Source organism: Triturus cristatus, chromosome 6, assembly GCF_964204655.1.
Source record: "Triturus cristatus chromosome 6, aTriCri1.1, whole genome shotgun sequence".
Lineage (NCBI taxonomy): Eukaryota > Metazoa > Chordata > Amphibia > Caudata > Salamandridae > Triturus > Triturus cristatus.
In genome coordinates, this window is record NC_140589.1 from 1,826,869,215 (window position 1) to 1,826,887,893 (window position 18,679).

General features: G+C 45.5%; 1 protein-coding gene and 1 long non-coding RNA gene across 5 annotated transcripts in view; one reads left to right on the forward strand and one right to left on the reverse strand.

The window, feature by feature from the left end:
• Positions 1 to 17,179, reverse strand: part of LOC146822112 (uncharacterized) — a 55,745-nt gene extending 38,566 nt beyond the window's left edge. Inside the window, exon 1 of the long non-coding RNA XR_014963230.1 lies at positions 16,691 to 17,179. This is a non-coding gene — a long non-coding RNA (uncharacterized LOC146822112). The remainder of the gene's footprint in view (positions 1 to 16,690) is intronic.
• Positions 1 to 18,679, forward strand: part of DTNB (dystrobrevin beta) — a 716,394-nt gene that overhangs the window by 305,490 nt on the left and 392,225 nt on the right. For all 4 annotated transcript variants that reach the window (XM_085613210.1, XM_085613208.1, XM_085613207.1 and 1 more), the window contains exon 10: positions 12,635 to 12,759. In XM_085613210.1, the coding sequence (XP_085469336.1) occupies positions 12,635 to 12,759 (125 nt within the window). The remainder of the gene's footprint in view (positions 1 to 12,634; positions 12,760 to 18,679) is intronic.

The window sequence follows — 18,679 nt, forward strand, 5'->3', positions numbered from 1 at the left end:
TTTTACTGGTCTGGCACTCGATGGATGTCTGATGGGTGCCTCAATACTGCTCCGGCGCCGGTCGCTTATGCTGTCCGAATGAGTGGCAAATGGAGATCAGTCCTCAGGCCACTCATTACTTTTGAGACATGGTTTTTCGTCCCAACCAAATCTAACTTATCCTGGTTAAGCATGGTTATTTTGTTTATGTCTTTAGCTAGTAAATCATATTTTATCGATATAATAATATTTTGTTCTGATTTATTTATTAGATCTCGCCTACCAGACAGACGTTAGCTGTCTGTGGCTAAAAGTCTTGCGTGGTCTTTACCAAAAACTTGCAGTGGTTTTAGACCCTGCCAGTTGCTTATCATTACTTGGCTTTATCGTCACTCTTAATGGATTGCTTCTTATTCAGTGCCTTTCCACTCTCTTCTTGCAGAGCTTCTTTACCATCCTTTTAATTGAATTACTTGTATTTTTCCATTGCTCACATTCAGGGAGCTAATTTTTAGGTTTCGCCTGCACAGCGCTTGCACTGTGCTTGTGAAATCTATTGCATTGAATATAAATCTTAAAAGGGGCTTACAACTCTCCCTTACTTTATCATTTGTTTCTTTGCTTGCCACTTACTTTTCCTCTGCTTCTATTGGTTGTAGTATACCATTTCCTGTTGTTCTTCTTATCAGTATCCCAAGGCCCAAGTACTCTTTTACATCCACTTTTGGAGCTTCTTTTTTTAGGTTTCCGCTGCACAGCGCTTTTTTGTGTGCAGTTTTTCATACCACGATACACCAGCAACAGTTCTATTACAAACTGACACATTCCAGGCACAGAGAGATTACGTGACATAGAGAAATTAAGTGAAAGTGATTTGGCCAGAATCTCAGGATGTTGAGCCTCCTGCCAAGACTCGAACCCTGTTCCCCAGCTTCAAAGTTGGCTGCTGTTGCCCTTACACTAAGTTCTCTGCTTTATATTAAGATTCGAGCAGATCAGCATACAAAATGTCTGGCACTCCTTTGGAACGCACAATTAAAATGCATTCCAAAGCAACTACAGCCGTATAGATTGATGAGTTATCGCGCATTTTCAACCATGCATGTTTGTTCAGGCTGTATGGTAATGCAAGATTGGCGAGGGTATACAAAGCAACTTTGATCTCGGGGACAAGCCCTCAACTACTGTTCTCACAGAACTATATTTCTATAATTTGAATGTGCGTTGAAAGCCCAGTCCCAGTTTTGAAATGCTGCATTTCGCAAACGAGCATCACTTGAGTGGCAAACTCTCCCTGCAATGCTCTGCTGGCTCGATCAGTCTTCTTCATTCACCAAGACAACCAGCAGGTGGCACGCTTTCACAAAGGTCAGGTAAACTGCAAGGAGAGAAGTTAAAAACAAAACGTTTTCAGCTCTGATAGTTCCAGTGTGGATGTGGCCAGTTTATTTATCAGATTACCTATATTTAAAGCTAATTAAGACGTGGAGGATGACTATTTAAGTTGGTGATTTATTTTCCCATACACTGGACAAGGAATTCAACCAGAGGAAGGGCCGCCAAAACTCTTGAAGTGCACATCAGGATGCCTTGCTTTTAGCAAATCTTGACTGAAGGCACTGGCGCTCACTTAAATAAACTTGAGGCACTGAAAACACATTTATGTTCAGGATGCTGCACAGTGCTGCTTCCCTACTTGACAGAATATTAGGCATTATAGGACATTGTGTATGCATTCTGCACTACAGGCCATATTCATGGTGTATTGCTTCAGGTCTGAAAAAAAGTGATTTATTTCCATTTGAGGTGCCAAATAGCAGGTGGCTGACCATGAAACTATTCATCTGTTTTTTTAACTTGGCCCAAGAGCATTAGAGCGTTCTACGTGAGCACCAGATTACATTACAAGAGGTCAAATAATGTTTTTAGTCAGGGAGAAATTCAATGATTTGCCCAGAAACACAGGATGTTGAGTTGATGCAAGGACTTGAACCTGACTCTCCAGGTACAAAGTCGGCAGCTCTGGCTTCCGTTATTCTGAAGTAATGTAGGCTAAAGAAAGACAGGGACATATAAAAATATGCTCTTGGGAATATGACAAATAAACCTCCAAGAAATCTGATGATACGGACCTTAGTAATCTATTCCTCGGAATTTCAACTAACATGAGTGTGTCTAGGCCAGCAACTATCACCTGTTCGCGCTTCTTCTGACCAATCCAAAACAATCTTTCCCACTCCAATCCAAAACAATCTTTCCCACTCCAATCCAAAAGAATCTTCCTCACTCCAATCTCAAACAACCTGCCCTGCTTCAATCTGCCCCAATCCAAAACTATCTGCTCCACTCCAATCAAAAACAATCTACCTCACTCCAATCCAAAACAATCTGTCCCACTCCAAACCAAAACAATCTGCCCACTCCAATCCAAAACAATCTGCCCTACTCCAGTCTGCCCCACTCCAATCCAAAACAATCTGCCCCACTGCAATCCAAAACAATCTACCCCACTCCAATCAGCCCCACTCCAATCCAAAACAATTTGTCCCACTCCAATCCCAAGCAATCTGCCCCACTCCAGTCCAAAACAATCTGCCCCACTCTAGTCCAAAACAATCCGCCCCACTCAAAACCACCCCAATCCACCTCACCCCAATAGAGTCCACCTCACCTCAACATAATCTACCCAACCCCAATACAATCCACCCCAAATCCAATCAACCCCACTCCAATCCACCTCAGATTACAGTGTGTGTGACCCTGTCAGCTTCTCCCCTGTTGCACCTTTAATCAAGGATTTTGATCTCAAATACTTATGGATCCCGAATAGTCCCTTTCAGTGTCCTATATTTTTTGTAAAAACCTTTTCTCTTTCATCTTTTGAAAAAGATCAGTCAGTGGTTCATTCATTGATCACAGGTTAACATTCGTGTCTCCACCTTGTATTAATGTGGTGTGGATGTTTATTGCGAGAGTGAAGATCCTGGATACACTTGTTCTAAGTGGTTCTGTTTTACCTGTGCGAAGCTGTGGGATTAAGATTAAGAAATACTTGTTTTGGGTTTGAAAAGAGCAGATTTTTAGGTAAACTTTTCATCGAAGTAAGACGAGCTGTGCCCAATTCTTGATGGCACATGGCTTGCTGTGAGCTTTTGTAGTCTGCTATTACTGTGCAAACCTAGGAAAGAGTTCTAGGGAATGCAAAGAGTTGAACGTGTGTTTCATCAGATGCAACCTTTCCCCTTTAGAAGGAACCCTAAACCATCACACCAGATCGTCCTGGGTTGAAGGTGCATATTTTCTGTTGTCATTAGTTATTGGCTTAAAGAATATCTCGTTTTAAAATGTAATGAAGAGGACTTTCTCTGAATAGGGTGACTGAGACAATCTGCAATTGAGTCAGTGCACCACCATCACCTTAAACTCATGATAATGCAGCTCTTTACATAGAGGTACAGCCTAAGGGCCTTAATGCTCCATTAACTGCTGTGGTGACTCCTTAGCTACCTGTGTGGTATTTTGAGTTTGAAGGGTTAGCAGCTGGTGCATTCAGCACAAAAAGATTTTCTCCGGTTTGTAGGAATCTAAACCTGTGAGCTGGGACTTTGGGTGACCCTAAGAGAGCATTTGTTTTTCAGGAGCGTCCCCCGGCATTGATTGATTTATTACTTCACATCCGGAGTAACAAAGTGCTCTGTGCAAGTTTTCCACTACTGTATCTTTCATAGAATGAGTCGCTTAGACTTTGCAATCCCCCAATGCGATATCCTTTTAAGGCCACTGTTTCCATGCATACCTTTGGATTTTATGATACATTTACATTCCATAAGGGCAGTGAAAGGGTTAACAAAACAGTAGTAAAGTATACTGAGGAATTCCATCACTTGGCCACATCAGTGCATCTTTCCATCTAAAGGAATGCATTTTAGGAGTAGCCCCCTGCAGCACATCTTTGAGCAGTGCACGTCATGTGAGTGGCAGGCCTCGGACAGAGTACAGCTAAGATGCTATTAAAAGCACTAAAAAGAACAGAAGTCAAGCATTTGTTATGGATTTCTGGGGGCGCTTCCTTTTAAAGGGTGCTGGAGAAAGGGTCTTCACAAATGTTTCCATAGTTGTAATTTTTACTCCATTTTCTGACTTTATTGACAATTCTGCCCGTTAAAAAAAAGGTAAGGAGGGCAATCGTTTGGATCTATAAGGTATGACAAATGCATCCATTGCCCTCACCATCGCTCAGCATATTTGCAGTGGAGAACACCCCTGACCCTAAAGGATAGACAGGGAGGACTTCTTTCCTTTGTAATTGTGAAGGAATGTCCCTGCATGTTGAATGAGCATGTATTCCTGCCCTGAGTGCCCGACTGCATGTGAAACTGGTATCCTGACTTTTTGCCTGGACTCGCAATCACACTAATCTAGCATGTACGTAAAGGCCTATGCATGTCCATGGTAATGTACGATTCAGACATGCTTTAGGACCTGTATGGGTGTACCGAGCACGCTCTCAGAAGTGACATGGGACACCTATCCGTGTTCACATAAAGCAGCAGTATCTGTGAATCGCTAGTATGACCACACATTTGTTCTGTGTCAATGCAGAGTTGGTCTAATTACCCATCTTGTGTAAAGTTCACACTTTCATGTGTGGCCCAGGTCCTTGCGCTGACATTCTGTGTGCTGTCAAGTGTATGCGTAGCACGTGTGGCAGTAGGACTTTGTGGCCCTCATTCCAGTCAGACTCAGCAGTATCCCCAGGTAGGATACCACTCCGCCTGATCACAAGTGACCCAGTGTTCCCACTCCTGGCTTTCCCAGGTGTGGGAACACCTGATATGATTTCATGGGCCAGTAAAATTGAATACAGCTTGGCAGCAAAAGCGGTCAAGCTTCTGTCCAGAATTATTTTTCAGCAGGGTAGGAGCATGTAATGCTTCCCCAAGCCAGGGAACATTGTTTTCCCTTCCCTCTCAGCCCCCTCCTTCCATACCCACCCAAGCTCACATTTACCCCCTGCTCAGAGCAGTTGGTAAATGTGCATTAACTGGGTTCACAAAGCTATACCCCATTCTGGGGAATTAACGCATAAGTGCACAAAACTATTGGGATGTTACTTCACAGTAACATTCATTTCTGCATGCCACTTGTACTGTGCAACTCTGTAATGAGGGAATGTGTGTTGTGAGCATCTCCGTACTGAAACCATTGGCATCCATTTTGGATGGTACCCGGTTTAGCCTGGCGCAAGATGGAGGGTTGAGGCAACATCCCCAAAAAGTAAAAGTGTATTTGCTGCAACCCTGGGGTTGGAGGGTGATCACTCATACACTGAAGTGAGGGAGGGTGGAGGCAGGGCAACATTTAGAACTTCAATTAGGTCCTTTTTAGCTGAGTGCTGCTGATTAGTTCTTCCTGAGGACTGCCATTTGGTGGGTGATTGGGGTGAGGGTGAGTCTGCAGTTTCTGTTATTCAAGATAAGGAAATCTCTAGGCAGGCCCTGCCCTTTTATCTGTTTCTAATTGTTTTTTGAAGAAAGGTGATACCAGCCAGGTGCAGACAACTCACACTTCATTGCCCCCACCCCTTTGCATACTTCTTGCTTGTAGCCAGCCACATTTCTACCTGCTGTGGGAACCATCACTTTGCACAAAGGCTGTGTCTGGAGAGCAGGTTAGAATTTACATTTGTGCTGCTGATTAGTTCTTTCTGAACATTGAATTGATCGATTGTAGGGGTGAGGGGTGGGACTGAAATTTCTGCTGGTCATTGTGAGGGTGTTTCTAGGCAAGGCTTGTCCTTTTCTCTGTCCCTGATTTCTGCTCAGGAAGGCAAATGATACCCAGGTTCAAAGATCTCACACTTCATTGTGCCTTTGTTTTTGATACTGCTGCTTGCAGCTTGCATCATTACTACCCGCTGTGAGACCTCACCTGCATAAACGATGTGTCTGTGAATCCGCTTTAAAATGACAATTGAAAGCGAACCAACTTAAATCGGTTCCGAAATCTTAGTTAGTGGATCTACATCCAGTTTGGAAAATCGGTGTAGAAGTGGGTCCTAAACCACCCCACTTTGTCCAATTTCAAAATTCTTCAAGACCAAGACATGGAGTACTCCGCAGAGTACCCAAAGGACTGCTGTGGGACCAACAGGATAGTGTCTGCATGACAGCCAATCTCCCAAAGATGAGCAGACATTACCTGAGACCTGCACTCCTTGCTGGAGAAGCAGACGGTCTGCCTAGCACTTTGAAGTCTGCCTGTGTGAGAGATGGGAGTAGACTGTCTGCCCTTTCAGGAGGAGAAATTGGCCATGCGGAGAAGCCCAGCATGTTTCTGGTGTGTAAAACACGCAGAGAAAGCTGATTGAGAGAGAAAGTGAAGCTAGGAATGACCTATATTGAGAGGGCTCCCTGTGTTTCTTGAGCAGCTCTCATTGTGCACTGCACCAAGACTGTCCTGAACAAGGCATCAACGTGCTGTCTGGCAACACACCTTCTGCCGGAGAGATGGGTGTTGCCACTGCCAGACATTGGAGCTTAAGATCCCTTGTCGTTGCGGATGCAGAAGCCCTGACATGCCTAGAGGCCACAAATGCTGAAAATGCTCACATGCTGAAGCCAGGCCTGGGGGCTGCAACTTATGTGACTGAGCACCCATCCACATCTTACCTGGGAGACTGCAACTGCAGTAGACTAGTGGTCACTCTGCAAGCCGGCTGTGTTGATACCACACTGTGGCTCATATGAGAGAGGTCGCAACCTGGGCCACTGCATCAAAAAAGGTGTTGCAACAGGAAACAACACTGGAGCAGCATCTCCACCCAGCAAGTAAAAACACAGCCTAGCTGTGAACTGACAAAAACTGAGCAGGCAGAGACTCCTTCAGTATCATCTTTAAACTTTTGCCTAGGTGAATTTGAGTCGACTTAAGCCATTGAACTGATTTGCTCATCTAGCCAGTGAGGTAATGCAGAGTGAACTGTTCCTGTGCCAAATTAATTCCTGTACCCATTCCACATATCAGAAACTGTTGACTTTAGCAAGGTCCTGTAGCAGGGATTGGGCAAGGAGGCGGTGCGGCGCCTCACTGGAGATCGTAAATGAAATTATAGTCCTGCACATGAAGCCTCTATTGACCTGTGTGGTATTTAGTTTGGCTATGAGAATTCTTTTTACCAAAAGATGAGCTCTGGTTTGGACAATAATATATATATTTTTTTGTCTTCCCGCACTGCCTCCCTGAGAAGCCTTTGACTGCTCTCCCTCGCTATCCTGAGAGTCCAGTGCAGAAAGGGTGGTACTTGACCTAGTTTGCAGTCCTTGTGGGATGTATCTCATGACCTCACCCATTGTGGTTTGGGCCCAGTAACCTGTGTCTGCCCTATGGTTGCCCCGAAAATGACAGATTATTCTGAGAATGAGTCATGAAAGGGTTCTGTCTCTTTGCACAGAAAAGTATAGGGACAAGTCACTTCTTCCTACAGAGAGCTGAGGCAAGAATAGAAAAAGGTAGACAGTGTTTCCTATTAAACTTAGTCTGTGGAGTGCCTCAAGGGTCGTCCATCCGTCCCACCCTCTTCCACACATACTTGATCACTCTGGCCAATGTCATCCGTGCACATGACAACCCATACTCTCCCTCTTGGGCAAATCCCTCAACACTAGAAACACGTTCACCACCTGCATGGCCAAAGTCACTAACTGGATGAACGCCAACTGCCTCAAACTCAACACCGACAACACAGAAGCAGTGATCTTCAGCTAGAACACCTCAGCATGGGACTCCAGCTGGTGGCCACCCGTACTCAGACCCACACCCATGCTAGAAACATCGGAATCCTCATCAACAATAAATTGGACATGACTGCAAAAGTCAGTGGCATCTCTTCATCCTGCTTCCTCACCCTGAAGATCCTGAGGAAGATCTTCCAATGGCACCCACGCAACACCAGAAAAAGTCATCAGCTAGTTGAACTGTGAAATATCTTCTATGCCGGTAGCACCAAGCAACTCACCTGAAGACTACAACCAGTCCAGAACTAGGCAGCCAGACTCCTCTTCAGCCTTCCACACAGACGTCCATCACACCACACCTTCAGGAGCTCCATTACACCCCTCTACACAAGCACACTCAATTCAAACGCCTCAAATGTTCAAGGCACCACACAACTTAGGCACCACGTACCTGAACAACTGCATCGGGTCCCGTACACATCCTCCAGATAAGAGGCAAAGGTTAGGTGCGATCTCAGTCGGGGTTACGGACATTTCTCCAGGTGCCATTGTGACAACCTGTACCCATCCCTGCCCACCTCTCTTCTTGATTGGCAGGTAAGGAGCTTCCCCTCCTTGTTACCTGTCTCATATAGCCATCATAGCCGTGCCCAAAACTTGGCCTTAGCTGAACATGTGCCAATCCCAGGGAGGGGGAAGCCACATATTGCCTCTCCCATCGCGTCAGTGTGGATTCCACCTCCCCGGTTTCTCTGTCCCTCTCTCTCTTCTTCCCTGACACCTGCACAATAAGTTGGCACTTTAAAACCATCTTGTATGCTTCACTGAGGACTACCTCTGAGTCTACTGTACCCCATTTTTCTTGAAAATAGTTGAACGGGGTCTAGGTCACCAGCTTCCTGGTATTCCCATCGGTCAGATCTCATGGATCAAGCTTCCATCCCACCCCCTACCCCCTCCAGCCCTGGGGCGTCTGATTATACATGTGTGACTATAGGTGAGTGGTCCGAGATGCCCTGTGGCAAAAATGCGGTGTGTGTGAAGCAACCCATGTGATGACGCTGTACCAGTAGGTAGTCCAATCTGGACATAGAGCACATCGTGTTCACCGCAAAGGAGTATTGGCGTACCGCCGGATGTTCTCCCGACACATCCGTGGCTTCTTCCTAAAGGCGGTCACCCTGTTCATCTCCCCTGTACAGTCATACAGTCAAATTGAGGTCTCCTCCTCACGGCCTCCGGCAGCCCCGCTATCACAAAGCAAACACCTGCTCCTTCCTAATCCACTACCCATGCACCACTGCGCGACATCCTATGTCATCCACCCACGACCGGGTGACCTGCAATTGGAGGGATTTGCGTGCCATGATTCCCACTCCCCTGGTCCCGCTAGAGAACCCGGCAAGAGCCAACAGTTTACACCTGCCGTGGTTCAGGAACCAGCAGCAGTTACCCTTTTAAGTTCAGTCCCTCTTTTTCACCTCTTAGTCTGCCTTTCTTTCATAATTTTTTTTCTGTCCCTCTTTGCTTTCTTCTATTCCGTCTCATCATTCTTTCTTTATTCCTTCCTCCTTTATTTTTCTTTCCTTTTCTCCTTATTTCTTTTTCCTCATGACCTTTCTATCTATTACTATTTTGTATTCAATTTCATTCTCTCATTTGTTTCCTTTCATACTTTCATTTATCCCTCTTTTTCTTCGAAATTTTCTGACTTTTTTCTCTCCTGTTTATTTCCTTTCTTCTATTTCTTTCATTTTTTTCATCTACCCTTTTCTTTCTCTCATTTCTTTCTTTTCCCACTTTCATTGCCTTTTTTCCTCCTCTTCATTTATTTGGTTCTTCCCATTTATCTACCATTCTTTCTCCCTCTCTGCCTTTTTCTTGTATTTTCACTTTGTTCATTGTCTTATGTCTTTTTGAAAATTCCAAGAGGAGCGAGATTCACTTTTGTCCTCCCTTGAAGTTTAGTTTGTCCTTAAGATACATGTTCCTGTGAATGATGCATGCCGATTCGAAATGGATTCTGCCTTCTAGTAGTAGCCAGTTGATGTCTTCCCCATTTGGTATGATGTGGTCAGATTTCTTAGTTCCTTTGACAAATCGACGAGCTTTATGCAAGATGTTCTTGCAACAAGGGGCCTGACAGTATACTATAGCTTGCTAGGTTGAATGAAGTCTTTGGCTGCTTGTGTTCGAGTTCAGACAGAGCATGGCCTGGCAATTTGGGTTGGACTGTTTGTAATGGAGCAGGACCAAGGCAAATTTGCATATAGCTGGTTTCTGTCTGAGGTGGCATAGTTGGGATAAAAATGAGCTAATATGCAGCCAATGTCATTACTAGTGGCCGAAATTAAGTCAAGCATTCCACCCATCAGTTTTTCACTTTTTTTTCTCAGTGTGATGCGGTGCCTGAAGTCCGATGGGTTTTCCCAGACGTCTCCTGTGTTCACTATGACACAGGACCCAAGCTATACCTCACTCACAGGCTGAAACTAGTCTGTGGTTGCTTGTGTTACAGTTCAGAAGGGACCTGACGTGGCAGTTGGGCTGGACAATTCCTTTTAGAGCGGACCAAAGCTGACTTTCATTTGACTGGGTCCTGTCTGAGGTGGCATGGTAGGCAAAACAAATATGGATTGGGATGCTGCCCCGAGTAATTAACAGTGGTTGAGATTAATTCAAGCATTCCACCCGCCCTCGGCATATATTACACAACTGCATGGTCAAAAGATGTAAACACTTTGAAGGTCAAAAGCAAGGTCAGAGGAAACTGGATCAATGGATCAAGAGTTACTAATCATAAAGTACTTAAAAACTATGAAGGGTACAGCTCGTGAAGTGTTACTTATACAGTTGAAAGGGTAACAATAAAAAAAACAGCATAGTGTCATCTTGCGGCTTAGTTGAACTGCTGGTGAAGGCAGCAGCTGGACCCGTGAGGGGCCATCAGAGAAGCCTTCAATTCGTGTTAAACTGTTTGAGTGCTTAAGTACCCAGGAAGGCGAATAGAGATGGGCATGTTGAATTTAAATCTGATGCCATTAAGCCTTATCATAGTCAGGTGTAGCATTTATATAGTAAGGAAAGCTCAACAATTCAAGATGGAGCACTGCGCATTATCATGTTGCACCAGGTCCTGGGGTTAGAGTAGATTATGCAAACTGGAATTTTGCAATGGTCAAGGTAAGTCAAGCTGTGTTAAACATTTGAAGGTTCAAGTTAGGAATTGGATCCTTTTGCAGCCTCATTTCCTCCCTTAACTCCGTCCACCCTGCATACAGTCCCTGAGGTTCCTACTCATGTGAAACTTGCTACATAGTACACAGCACTCCACACAATATGGGGAAAGGAAGGATTTCTTTTATGGGTGATAGAACGTATTGCTGAGGGCAGTGACCGGTAGGCCGTCTCTCTTTCAGGGGTACAGGTATAAAGACCTGTTCTTTGACTAGAATCATCTTGCATCAATAATCAGTATTCCTATAGCTTAGTTTGTGCAGTGCTTCGTGGGTGAAGCCACCCCAGCCCCCCCAAGTCCATATCTCTCTCCTTATGGATACTTTGAAGTGCACCATTTGCTCCCTCAAGACGCTGCTGCACTGCACCCTCCGTGGCTGATGGGTGGAAGGAATACTCCTGCATCACAAAAGATAATGGGTAGGATGTTTGTAAAAGTCTCAGCCACTGGCAATTGCTGGAGCCACATTCCAACCGATCCATGACCATCAAATAGCAATTATCAATAGTCTATTAACACGGTCACATTAGCGCTCAGTTCAGTGAAACCATCCTATTATTATGAATGATCCCATTGCCGCACTCTATATCCCTAAACACTGTGGCCAACCTGCACAATCAACTCCCTTGTCCATGCACCAGTTCAGTCTATCTTCCATCAACTTCACTCTTTACTTCTCTGAACTTACCCTTACCTGAGATGCTCTGAGACGCTTGACATTTCCTCTGTCCATCCTCACGCACACCTCCCCCACACCATTCCTGCATCCCCTAGTAACTCGTATCCTTCCCCCTCTTCAAGCTTCTCCTGTGCTCTAAGCATCCTTTTCTGCCCACTGACATCAAAGGGGTGGTATCCTCTGTCAGAGTTCTCTCCTCCCTCTATCAGCTCTTTAACTCCTGCTTCCTGCCACACCTCAGCCATCTGAGTGCATGCTAAATAATGGTTCGGTTTTTATAAAGATCACCCACAGTTCTCTCATACATATCTGCCTCTTTTGATCGCTGTCCTCTACCTGCCATTCCCAAGGCTTTTGGCACCCCTTCCATGTTCAGTTCCTTCCGACTTCCAGACTGACAAAGAATTGACCCTCCCCAGCAAGCTCTGCTCATGCCCCTACACAAAGCAGGTGAAACTGAAGGTTCTGCATCTCTATCATGAGTATAACTGAGATGTAGAATTAGAGGAGGGCCTCCCTGGGCAGATCTTAAACCCTATCAACGTCATTGGTTGAGACAGAAACGACCAAATAATGAGGTGAATAAGCAATTTAATGTAGTGATTTCAAGATGTTGATGATGAGGTATTCAAAGCTTATGATATTAAATATGCCAAGGCTGACGTACTGTACTTTCAGATAAGATAGGTAAGTTGTTTCCCCTTTGTTCTTCTGTTCTGAATATTTCTTCACATGTGATAGAAAACACAAAAATTATTTTAGAGCAGCTAAAGCTAGAAAAAGAAGCATGCTAAGATGAGCTATAAAGTCATAAATAGAGGATGGCTTTCATGGAAACAACAACAATAAGCTCCTTAATTAGCTAGGAATGAGATCACATGTTGCTAAGAGTTTCTGTGACCCTTCTCTGACTTATGTTTGCTGCAGTTGAGCCAACTCAATTTTGGGAGATAATCGGATTCCTGGATTCACATTTTACATTCCATGTCTTCTTTGCTTTAGAAATCTCCAGCTAAGAAGCTGAGCCATGCTATCAGCAAGTCCCTTGGTTGTGTTCCCACCAGAGAACCCCCGCATCCTTTATTTCCAGAACACCCAGAGAAGCCCCTGGACCTGGCACACATAGTGTAAGTATTTTGTCTAGAACATTTCCTCTGTAGAACTTGTAAAAAATTTAATTTGAGATTATAGCGCATTGCTTAATAATATCCTGACTTAATAGTGTGTGCTTCATTTAACAGTTTGTCGTTTCTAAGCACTGTAACGAATAGATACCCAATTTAACTGTACTAATGTTACCGACTTCTGTCAATGGCCTTGCCGGAATGCAAACTTTGAAGTATGTGAATCTGTCTGGACAACTGTTGGAGTTTTTATGGAAGAGCCTGGAGTTTTGTATATTCTATTACCAAAAATGTGTTTGAGTGTCGTGGGTGGGTGGACACTGTAATCTTTTTTCATCGACTTTTCGTTGCTTGTTATCCATGTGCTGAATTATGACTAGTGGCTGGCCGTGGCACTTTTAAGAGATCATTTAGAATTCATCAGATGTGCCTTTTACAGTAGCCAGAAAACATAAGATACATTTGATTGATGCAGAAAACATCTGGCCTGCTGTGCTTTAAAGATTTTAATTGTGGGGGTATCCATTATGTTCCGTGTGCTAGTCTGCATGGGCTGCCTGGCACTACATATGGATCTGATTAGGAAGTGTATTCTACTGGAATGTGCTTCTAATAAATCAGGCCAATGTGGGGTAAAGGAAACGTATATACCTTCTCTCCAGTGTGATGTCTTAGATGTGTGGGGTTGTAAAATCCTCTGCTTCCAGGGTGTTGGTGTGCAACTTAATTTTGCAAACGGTTTAATTTTTGGCATAGTTACTGCTGTGAGTAATTTTGATGGGCGGTATTGGAAATTCTCAAAGTCTACATCATTTTATTTCATTTTCTTGTGTCAGAGTAGAGGGGTCCCGGGACCCTCTACCTTTAGTTGTGATCCACTAACAGGTTCGTTGTGGAGTGCTTTCGTTCAGTATCTCCTCTACCACTATCACTGCCTTTGGCAGCACAGAAAAACCTTTGTAAACATTCAAGTGATATTTGGTCCTATTTTGTTTCTTATTGTAACGAGAATGAGTCGAAAGACACAATTTTCTGCGTGCACAACTCAAAGGGCCTTGTTAACCTAAGTCACTTTTTACTGTGCTCTGTACCCTACCTACTGGGTGCGCCTTACATAGTCACTGCATTTTTGTTAACATTGCTCTGTGCTTTTCTATATGTAGGCCATCTAGTCTGTAGCCAGACTAGAAAGCTCCTTGAGTGCAACATGATTTTCTCGAAGCTTGGAGACATAAGGAATTGTTGTATAGTAACCTTGAAAGATATGAGCTCTGCCAGTGTAAGGAATGCATCTGCCAGGCTGAGGGGGTGGGCAGTGATGCCCTAAGGCTATGCCCCCTCAACCAACTGGTCAGTGGAGTCCTCCAGTTGTAAAACAAAAGAATAACAAACGTAAATTGTTATATATTTGTTTCTAAACAAAATTAAATGAAATTTGGTAATGGAAAATTGAAGCAAATAGTTTTGGATGGATAATCAGTTCGTAATTTGTTTCACAGAAATGTACAGGTGTCTTTTTTTTAGGCTATAAAATGCAAAGTTACTTGCTCAGCAGGTTCAAGTGGAATTATGGAAATCTTCAGAAGAAGAAATTGTCTTATTGAAAATTCTAGATGTCCTCAGCACAGCATAATGTTAATTAGTGTATCTGCTTTTCTAGTGTTTTCAGAGATTGGTCAAGCTTGAGCAAAATCAGTTTACCCTGACAGATGCAGCCAATTATCTGTGTTGCAGTCTTTCAAATGTATGCTGCAACTGCAGGCTATTGACAGCAGCTGTATTAGTCTTTCGAAGTGGTGCTTCTTCTGTGCCTAGAAAATGTGATACTATGGGTGAAGACTGGGCAATTCCTTTTCAATGTGGTCACCAAATGAGCAAGCAATGAGGGTGCCACAAAATTTGGTTTCAACAACCTTGCCACCCGGAAACACCACCAGCTGATCCGCGCCGCCAAGAGAACAGCATACAAGGACCGGTTGGACAACAACGCACACAACAGCAAGGAACTCTTCAACATCGTGAAAGAGCTCTCCAACCCCAGCGCAGGAAACAACGACATCACCCCATCGCAAGACCTCTGCAACTCCCTCGCCTCATACTTCCACAACAAGATCACGGACATACACAGCAGTTTCAACAACCAACCAACGCACAAAACGACCGACCAGCCACCCCCCCCCACCACCACCCTCCACGCCTGGACCCATATCAGCACCGAAGACACCATCCGCACGATGAACTCCATCCACTCCGGATCACCGACCGACCCCTGCCCTCACCACGTCTTCAACAAGGCCGACACTGTCATCGCACCCCACCTGCGAGAAATCATCAACACATCCTTCGACACCGCCATCTTCCCCGAAAGCTGGAAACACGCCGAACTCAGCGCTCTACTCAAGAAACCAACAGCGGACCCCACCGACCTCAAGAACTACCGCCCCATCTCGCTTCTCCCGTTTCCAGCCAAAGTCATCGAGAAGACCGTCAACAAGCAGATGGCCGCCTTCCTCGAGACGAACGGATCCCTCGACCCCTCACAGTCCGGCTTCCGAGCCAAACACAGCACCGAGACCGCCCTCATCGCCGCCACCGATGACATCCGAGCCCTGATGGACAAGGGAGAAACAGCGGCCCTCATCCTCCTAGACCTCTCCGCGGCATTCGACACGGTCTGCCACCGCACCCTAATACAGCGCCTCAGCAACATCGGAATCCAGGACAAGGCGCTGGAATGGATCATCTCCTTCCTCGACGGAAGAACACAGCGAGTCCGCCTACCACCGTACAAGTCAGAGGCCTCCGAAGTCATCTGCGGCGTCCCCCAAGGATCATCCCTGAGCCCAACCCTCTTCAACGTCTACATGAGCCCCCTCGCGGCCATCGTACGCAAACACCACCTCAGCATCATCTCCTACGCCGACGACACCCAGCTGATCCTCTCCCTGACCAACGACCCCGCCGCCGCCAGAGCCAACCTGCACGAAGGGATGAGAGAGGTAGCCGAGTGGATGACGACCAGCCGCCTGAAACTGAACTCGGACAAGACGGAGGTCCTCATCCTGGGCTCACCCTCCGCCTGGGACGACTCCTGGTGGCCTCCCGCCCTGGGCACCGCACCCAAACCGACAGACCATGCACGCAACCTGGGCTTCATCCTGGACTCCTCCCTCTCCATGACCAGGCAAGTCAACAGCGTCTCCTCGGCGTGCTTCAACATCCTACGCATGCTACGAAAGATCTTCTGGTGGATCCCCACAGAGACCAGGAAGACCGTCACCCAGGCCCTCGTCACCAGCCGACTGGACTAGGGCAACGCCCTCTACGCCGGGACCACCGCCAAGCTCCAGAAGAGACTCCAGCGGATCCAAAACACCTCAGCCAGACTCATCCTCGACATCCCACGATCCAGCCACATCTCCGGACATCTGAGAGACCTTCACTGGCTCCCCATCAACAAGAGAATCACCTTCCGCCTCCTCACCCACGCACACAAAGCCCTACACGACCAAGGCCCGAGCTACCTCAACAGCCGAGTCAACTTCTACGCTCCCAAACGCCACCTCCGATCAGCCAACCACGCCCTCGCCGCCGTCCCCCGCATCCGAAGAGCGACTACAGGAGGAAGGTCCTTCTCCTACCTGGCCGCCAAGACCTGGAACTCCCTCCCGTCCGTCCTGCGCCTGACCCAAGACCACCTCTCCTTCAGGAAGAAGCTGAAGACCTGGCTGTTCGAGCAGTAGCGGCACCCCCCCCCCCCCCCAAGCGCCTTGAGACCCTACGGGTATGTAGCGCGCTTTACAAGTGTCACTGATTGATTGATTGATTGATTTCTCCATTAGAGAGCAGCCAGGTACAGAGTAAAGTCTAACACGTTATTGACTCACACGAGTTTTAAACACGATCTGTAGGCCCACGTGGTCATCATAGCTACCTCAGGGCCTTTGCAGGTATTTGGATCTCCCACAGCAAGGAAAGCAGACACATGAGGCCACCTCATTATGGCTAGGGCGCCTCTTGTAAACAGGATCAGTCTGATCTCCTTGCCTTATTTCAATAGTTACAACTGTTCAGGTTCCAGAACTGCTACAAAAGAAGCATGAGGCGGCTTCCAGACCAGACAGGTTGTTTTCATACGGTAAAAAGACAGGAAGTGTAGGGCGGTGGAAGGAAATGGCACGAGTTGTAATCCAGACCAGGCAGCCTTGGTATTCCGAAGCATCGGGGGCGGGCTCCGAAGAAAAACGTGGGCAACTGCAATTATTATTTTTCATACGAATTAAGCATTCCGAGTTCCTGTCCCGTATGTCACACGTGAAACGGAAACAATTACGTAAAAGCTGTTGGAACAAACCGTAAAATTAGTCATCACAAACGTTGCTCGTAGATAAAGACGCAGGAATTAGTACTTCCGGTTTGCGCTGTACGAACGTCGCTGCTGACGTCATTGATCGACGTGCGTGGGACTGCGTAGCGGCCCCGAGGAACCTTGATTAAGATTTCCTGCTTCTAATGTTGTCCTCTTGAGTGGTTAAGTTGCTATTAACTTCTGATGACCATTTTGGAAACAGTTTTGTTCCGCTACGAAAAATCTGCGTTTAATTAAAAATGACTAATCCGCTCCCAGGCGCTTTTTATTGTGGTCATAAATCTTCTGTGCACCCATTCAAAGGCCACCTGTCAGAAAGCATGAAGCCATTTAATTTTCCTTCTTTGTATTACCTAATTTTCCTTGCACATTCCTTCTGCAGTCTGACTTAGTGTCTGTGCTCTCTTAGACGGGGGTTTTCTCCTGGCGACTATAAAAGTTTATATATGTGCAAATGCAAACGTTTAAACAGGTTTGTCTGTCTTGGGTGCGTAAAAAAAACAATTTACAGCTGTTAACTGCAGCATCTTTGGTCACAGAATTTGCATAAATGTAATTTTAGAACCCTGCATTCCACTTATAATGCTGGGTAAGCAGATAGTGGGGCAGATTTTACACGACCTTAAATATAGGGTTTGGAGTGGGAAAGGGAGAATTTCATGCTATCACAAAACTTCGAGTGAGTATTTCCGAGGTGTGACTGGGTAGCGAACACCCCTCAAATTTCAGGGAGATATAGGGTGAAGGGTTTCTACAGAGGGTAAAATATACTCTCAGTGGCGGTAAGAAAATTAGAACAAATGTTAAGATGCACATTCCCATCTGAATACTCATGTAGATTTTTCACCTGATTAGTAATATTGACCAGAGATAGTCCTTTTATGAATCCGCAACTGCCATTTATGTCCAGGACTACTACTGAGGACATTTGTAAGTCTGCGCAGAAGTCAGCCTTCTACTCCAAACACGACAGGGCGCCTACTGAAGTAGATTTAGGTGACCCCAGATGGAGAGAGGAGAGGACTGCCTCCACTTTTATGGTACCTTCCCGTGGTGAACTTGTACAAGAGCCACCAAATAGCAGCATCAGAAAAACACTTGGTGCACCACATCCCAAATACAAATGTATCCAACAACAACCTGGAGTACCCAGGAAATACTCTACTCTTTCAGTTTAAACTCAATGGCACCAAGCGAGTAAACCAACCCTGTCTTGAAGGGCAGGGGAAATCTTTCTCATTAGCATTTGTTTGTAGAAAATAGCGTCAGATCGTGCCTTTGATGTTCATTTTCAGAAATTATTTCGGCAGAAAGTTAAAAGCCCTAAACTGCTGTTGCCACACTTTTAATCCCCTTTATTTGAAAGTGTGTCATCACTCTCCTTATTTTACTTCTTTTATCTCGTGTGTCCTTCCACTCACCCTCAACTCGCCAGTTATCCTATCCTGCCTTAATCTGCCTTTTTCAACCCCTAGTCTGCCTTTGTCTTAACTTCATTTATTTTTCTATCTCACTCTGCTCTTTTATTTCCCTATTTTTTCCATTCTTTCACTT